This window comes from Crocuta crocuta, unplaced genomic scaffold (genome assembly GCF_008692635.1).
Source record: "Crocuta crocuta isolate KB4526 unplaced genomic scaffold, BGI_CrCroc_1.0 scaffold750, whole genome shotgun sequence".
Taxonomy (NCBI): Eukaryota; Metazoa; Chordata; class Mammalia; order Carnivora; family Hyaenidae; genus Crocuta; species Crocuta crocuta.
In genome coordinates, this window is record NW_027529191.1 from 889,411 (window position 1) to 895,514 (window position 6,104).

The 6,104-nt window shown below is 63.7% G+C and overlaps 1 protein-coding gene across 1 annotated transcript in view; it reads left to right on the forward strand.

The window, feature by feature from the left end:
- Window positions 1-6,104, forward strand: part of TPO (thyroid peroxidase) — a 39,744-nt gene that overhangs the window by 21,367 nt on the left and 12,273 nt on the right. Inside the window, exons 7-13 of the mRNA XM_077758292.1 lie at window positions 77-323; window positions 1,882-1,943; window positions 2,363-2,621; window positions 3,161-3,331; window positions 4,404-4,641; window positions 5,019-5,227; window positions 5,901-6,071. Of these exons, the coding sequence (XP_077614418.1) occupies window positions 77-323; window positions 1,882-1,943; window positions 2,363-2,621; window positions 3,161-3,331; window positions 4,404-4,641; window positions 5,019-5,227; window positions 5,901-6,071 (1,357 nt within the window). The remainder of the gene's footprint in view (window positions 1-76; window positions 324-1,881; window positions 1,944-2,362; window positions 2,622-3,160; window positions 3,332-4,403; window positions 4,642-5,018; window positions 5,228-5,900; window positions 6,072-6,104) is intronic.

Consider the following 6,104-nt stretch of genomic DNA (forward strand, 5'->3'; position numbering starts at 1 on the left):
CCTTGGGTCCAGGCCCGCTTAGAGCTTGCAGGGTGTTCTACAGAGGCCGAGTGACCCGGTCCCCGTTTCCCGGCAGCTGCCCACCAACGGCTCCGAGACCACAGGCAGGTCCTGTTTGCCATTTTACCGCTCCTCTGCTGCCTGTGGCACCGGGATCCAAGGCGCCTTGTTCGGCAACCTGACGGCGGCGAACCCGCGACAGCAGATGAACGGGCTGACCTCTTTCCTGGACGCGTCCACGGTGTACGGCAGCTCCCCGGCCGCGGAGCAGCGGCTGCGCAACTGGACCNNGGGAGGGAGCAGTGGAGCGCGGGACCCCCGTGGTGCAAGGGGCGGGTGGGGAGCGCCCCTTGCTAGCCCGGAGCTGCAGGGTGTGGCGCTGGAGGGTGGAGCAGGTCGTGGGAACCTGATGCCCAAGCTTACAGGGGACACCAGGCGGTGGAGGGAGCCCCGCAGAGGTGAACACGCAGAGTCTGTGACATAAAAGAAGTGATAAGCAGGTAGGGCCTGTGAAGGGGATTTAGGCAGATTTGGAGGACAGCAATGTAATGTGACCCGGGAACCTGTCACAGTCTTATGTAGAACTCAGACAGCTTTCAGGCACTCTCTGACCTTGAACCAAGTGGCCTCTGACTGAGGGGCAGGCAGCCGTCCTCAGAGAGGGTCCCGTCCGTAGCGCCCCAGCCCCCGCATCGGCCATGGCGCGTGCCCTGCCGTCCACCTGTCACCCTCGTGTTTTCTGTGTCGTGTCTGTGCCCCTTCCCCGAACGCAAGCTCCCCAGGACAGTCTGTTTCCCTGCTGTCCCGCATGAGCAAGGGTCCGGGGTCCCCAGGGTGAGAATGAAGCGGAGCCCCACCCGCCCCCTGGAGCCTGCCCTGCGTCTGCCCAGGACGTTGCACCATTTCTCAGACTCACATTGCACTTTTAAATTTCCCTGTGTTTTTTTGAGTCAATAGCTTCTCTTCAGTGTTTTTGCAAATGCCTTGGAAACCTTAAAATAATGACAGGTTGCCTGGAAAACCCTTGAGGGGGTGGGGGCTGTGTCCTGGGAGACCCTCAGCATGGGGCAGTCAGCCCTGTGGGGGCGGGCAGGGGTGCATGCTTTTGGAGACTTCACTTTGAGGCCTCACTGCAGGTGAGGAGCTAGGACCTGGTGCAATCAGGGGACTGCACCTGCCTCTCCGCTCAGTCCCCTTATCGGGAAAGGCACCTGTGGAGGGTCACACACCATGTCTGTCCTGTGTCTTTATTTTTTTTTAATGTTTTATTTATTTCTGAGAGAGACAGAGAGACAGAAACAGACAGCGTGAGCAGGGGAGGGTCAGAGAGAGACTGAGACACAGAATCTGAAACAGGCTCCAGGCTCTGAGCTGTCAGCACAGAGCCGGACACGGGGCTCGAACCCACGAGCCTTTGAGCTGTGAGATCATGACCTGAGCCGAAGCTGGACGCTCAACCGACTGAGCCCCCCAGGTGCCCCTTTAGACAGCGAGATGTGTCTTCCATGTTGGGACCAAAACAGGACGAGGCCTCATTTACAAAACCCACGCAGGGGCCTCGGCTCCAGAGACCCCGCCGGCCCCATGCCTTCGTGTTTCCGTTACAAGGAACTAACAAACTGACGGACACAATTCAGGGGGAAAAGGAGTAACAGGGTCTTTTCTCAGCCTGAACTTTAACCTACGAGAACCATTCAGATCACACGTAGCCTTCCACTTGTGCGCCATTTCCTTCCGGCTCCTGGGTAGGGAGTCCGCCAGCACCCGCTGACCCACTCCGTAATAAATGTATCCGCCACGTGGACCCCACACAACAGACCCACTACAGAAAACAGGGCTGTTTCCTGCTCTCACGGAAACTCCGTGACACACGTTTCCCAGATAGAGAAACCGGTTCAGAGAGGCCCCCACCCTCCCAGAGTCGCACAGCTAAGAAGGAGGAGGTGGGATTCGAACTCCCGGCTCTGGTCTCAGGTCCGTGAAGCCCCTGGATTTCTGACTTGTGCCCTGAGCTCAGGCGTTGCTGGGGTGCCCACGGATGAAGCGGGGCGTGGTGCGGCAGCCCCGGTGTCCACATGGTGTGTGCCCACGTGTTGTGTGGCCTCCCCCGAGGGGCGTCTGGGGGTGTCGCTGACATGCTGCCCAGCCCCATAACTGCCAGAGCTGTGAGGACGCTACTTGCATCCGTTCACCTGTCCACCTGTCCCCTTACCTGGATGGCATGTCCCTCCTGGAACACCTCCAGCCCCGGGCATGTGCGGGAGCAAGACCTTCCCCGTGTCTGGATGTGTCCCACGCATGGCCCCTGGGCCTGCGGGAGTCGCCCCTTCTCAGAAGCGCTCCTGTTTTCCTTCCTCTGTAGATCATCACCATGCGAGACTACATCCCCAAAGTCCTGGGCCCCGAGGCCTTCCAGCAGCATGTGGGCCCCTACGAGGGCTATGACCCCACTGTGGACCCCACCGTGTCCAACGTGTTTTCCACGGCTGCCTTCCGCTTTGGCCACACCACGGTGCACCCGCTGGTGCGGCGGCTGGACGCCCGCTTCGAGGAGCACCCCACCCTCCCCCCGCTGCGGCTGCAGGACGCCTTCTTCAGCCCCTGGAGGCTCCTCAGGGAAGGTGCGGCTCCCTCCTGCGGGCTTCCCGGCAGAGCGCCCACAGACCGTGGCGAGGGCAGCCCCCAGCACGTTTGCCTGAATGCTACGTGGTTATCAGTGTTTACGGGGAAAATCGACACCTTCAAAGCTCTTTTAAAGGGTAAACTTTTCATTAGAAAACCTCCCCCGGGATCTGAAGCTCTTCCGAGTCCACAGGTGGCCACCAGGCGCAGCCACCTCTCCGTCCCGTGTTTCAGAGCTCGTATAGAAGCCTCCTTAGCTCACGTTCATTACCAGTAACCCCGTCGTTACTGGTACACAGCAGAAAAGTCAGGACTGCTGGCTCCTTCTCTGGGTCCCCAGGCCTGTCCCCTACAGTCACCAGTCAGCCCCCCGGCCAGGGGCTGACCCACCCACACAGCAAGTCGTCGGAATCACCTGAAGTGAGCTCATCACCTTGAAGGAGTAATCCATTAAGAACCAGCAGAGTTGACCATCTAAGACACTGTGGTTTTCCCAGGACTCATGAGAAAATCTCTGCCCTTGCGGGGTATTTTCCAGGCGGACTGGACCCCCTAGTGAGGGGGCTTCTCTCGAGGCGAGCCAAGCTGCAGGTGCAGGGCCAGCTGATGAACGAGGAGCTGACGGAGAGGCTGTTCGTGCTGGGGAGCTCGAGCACACTGGACCTGGCGTCCATCAACCTGCAGCGGGGCCGGGACCACGGCCTGCCAGGTCCGCCTGCTCCTAGGCTCCTCCCCAGGCTCCTCCCCCGGGCTCCTCCCCCTGGACTCACCTTCCTGGACTCACCTCCCTGGATTCACCTCCCTAGACTCACCTCCCTGGGCTTCTCCCTGGACTCACCCACCTCCTTCCTGCCCCTGTTCTCTCAGAAGCAAATGTGTCTCCAACCTTTGTCCAATTTCTACAAATTGGGCCTTTCAGGTGCCCTGTTACATCCATTGGGAGCCCAGTCAGCTTGCTCAGAGGACAGGCCCTCAGGGCACCAGGGGTTTCCAGGGGGGCAGCCGGGGGTGTTAGAAAGAGGGAGGCATTCAGGCCTGACACCTGGCAGCCCGCAAGAGCAGCTCTAGGGGGTCAGAGGCCGGCTGTCATGGCTTCACCGCCCCTCCCTGTCACGGCCCCTCCCTGTCACCTCCCAGGTCAGCACAGCCTTCTGCTGCCTCTGGGCTGTCGCTCCCCAGCAGTCCGATCCCCTGGCCGCTGTGTGGGTGGGGACCCTCTTCTGGGGAGGCCCCCAGCTCCCCACCCCCACCTGCCGTGCCCAGTCCAGCCCCATCATCCTGACCTGTCCTGACCCTTACCGTCTGGCCCTGACACCCTCCCCGATGCCCACCGTGGCCTTTCCTCTGGGGCGTCCATAGTCAGGCTGTCTGGTCACCTGTGGTAGCCACCTGCCACCCAGTCTGTGTTGCAGACACACCTTCCCTGGTGCCTGGGAAGCCCCTCCAGGTCGGGGCCACGCCTCACATGTGCCCTCTGCCACGCGTGTCGGGGAGCCAGCCCTGCCTGCTCAGAGCCCCCCACAAAGCCCCAGGGGGCTGAGTTATGATCCCAGTAAAACACGGTGTCTGGGATCCAGCCATTACTGCGCTTCCCACCAAGTTTATGAACAAGCCCTTCAGGAAGACCCTGCCGTCGGTGCCGGAATATTCTAGCACATTCACCCTACAGGGCAGGGGTAGTGAAGTGGGTTCTCTCTAGCCAGGCGTCATGAACAGGGAGCGGTGGGCGGAGGCAGTGGTGAGGCAGGCGGGGTAGGCGCTGCAGCCCCTGCTCCCCGCAGGATACAACGCGTGGAGGCGGTTCTGCGGCCTGCCCGCCCTGGAGACCCGCGCCCACCTGCTCGCGGCCACTGCCAACGCCAGCGTGGCGGCCCGGATGATGGACCTGTACGGCCACCCCGACAACATCGACGTCTGGCTGGGCGGCTTAGTGGAGCCCTTCCTCCCGCAGGCGCGCACGGGGCCGCTGTTCGCCTGCCTCATCGGGAGGCAGATGAAGGCCCTAAGGGACGGAGACCGGTGGGTGCGCAGGACTGGGCCCTGGTGCGGGGCGCCAGCCCGGGTTATCCCAGACGGGGCACACGCAGGCCAGCACACGGGGCCTGGGAGCGCCTCAACCCCTGCGCTGCTGTGGGCGCCCCACCCGCCCGGCCTCAGCGGTGAGCAGGTGCCTGACTCTGGCGCCCAGAAGCCCACTGGGGGGTGTTCTCAGGGGTCTGCCCAGTGGGGCAGGTGGGCGCCGACCCCGGCATGAGGCCCGGCCCCGCGAGCACGAGGGTCCTGGTTCCGGGCCCAGCGTGTTGGGCGTGAGGAGTCTGGGAGCGCCGAGCTGGCGGAGGACAGGCGGCCGGGTCCGGGCTCTCCGCAGCCACGCGCTGCCCCCTTCTCTCACGCAGGTTCTGGTGGGAGAGCAGCGGGGTGTTCACGGAGGCCCAACGGCACCAGCTGGCCACACACTCCCTGTCGCGGGTCATCTGTGACAACACGGGCCTCCAGAGCGTGCCCCCCGACGCCTTCCGGGCCGGAAGGTTCCCGAGGGACTTTGAGTCCTGCAAGAACATTCCAGGCCTCAACCTGGAGGCGTGGAGGGAGGTGCTCCCTCAAGGTGATCTGAAGCCCTTTTTAAATGCTGTGATAGTACGTGGATTATTTTCAAGAGCGGGGGGGGGGCACCCCACGTCCAAGCTGCATGTCCCTCACGTCGGGGCTGGCAGGCGGAGGACGAGTGTGTGGGGCTCGGGGCACAGGGCCTCAGTGGTGCTGTACGCAGAGATGCGCCCAGTGCCAAGAAGCTGTGTGGCCCACTGGGCTGTGGCAGAAGGGGCTCTGGCTGGAAGGCGGGAGGTGGTGGTGAGGACTGAGGGTGTGAGGGAGGTGAGGAGGTGGGGGAAGGGGGGAGGTGGAGGAAGGGGGAGGTGAAGAGGTGAGGAGGAGGTGAGGGAGGTGAGGAGGTGGGGGAGGAGAAGAGGTGAGGAGGTGGGGGAGGGGGAGGGGAGGGAAGTGAGGGCCTGAGGAGGTGAGGAGAGGGGAGGTGCGAGCCCTGAGCGGAGCCGCAGTCGGGAAGGCCCCCTCCAGGGAGGGTCTACGCAGGAGGAAGGTGCAAACCCTGGGCACTGGTCGGAGCCGCGTGCTGAGGGGGGTGGGGCGGCCCTGAGGCCGGGCTCCAGGTCGCGCATGCGCAGCTGAACCACCCCGCGGGTGGTGGGGTCCGCGGGCGGGAGGTGACCCGGCGGAGCCAGCAGCGGGCGCTGAGGGCGCCGCCTTCTGTCCCTGTGCAGGCGACGCGTGCGGCCTGCGGGGCGGCCTGGACGACGGGCACTGGGCGCTGTGCGGCGAGTCCGGGCAGCGCGCGCTGGTCTTTTCCTGCCGCCACGGGTTTCAGCTGCACGGCCCCGAGCAGGTGGCCTGCCCCCCCGGGGACGGGCGGTTCCGGCCCCCCGTGTGCAGAGGTCAGTGCTCCTGCCCCGCGCTTCCGGGCTTCA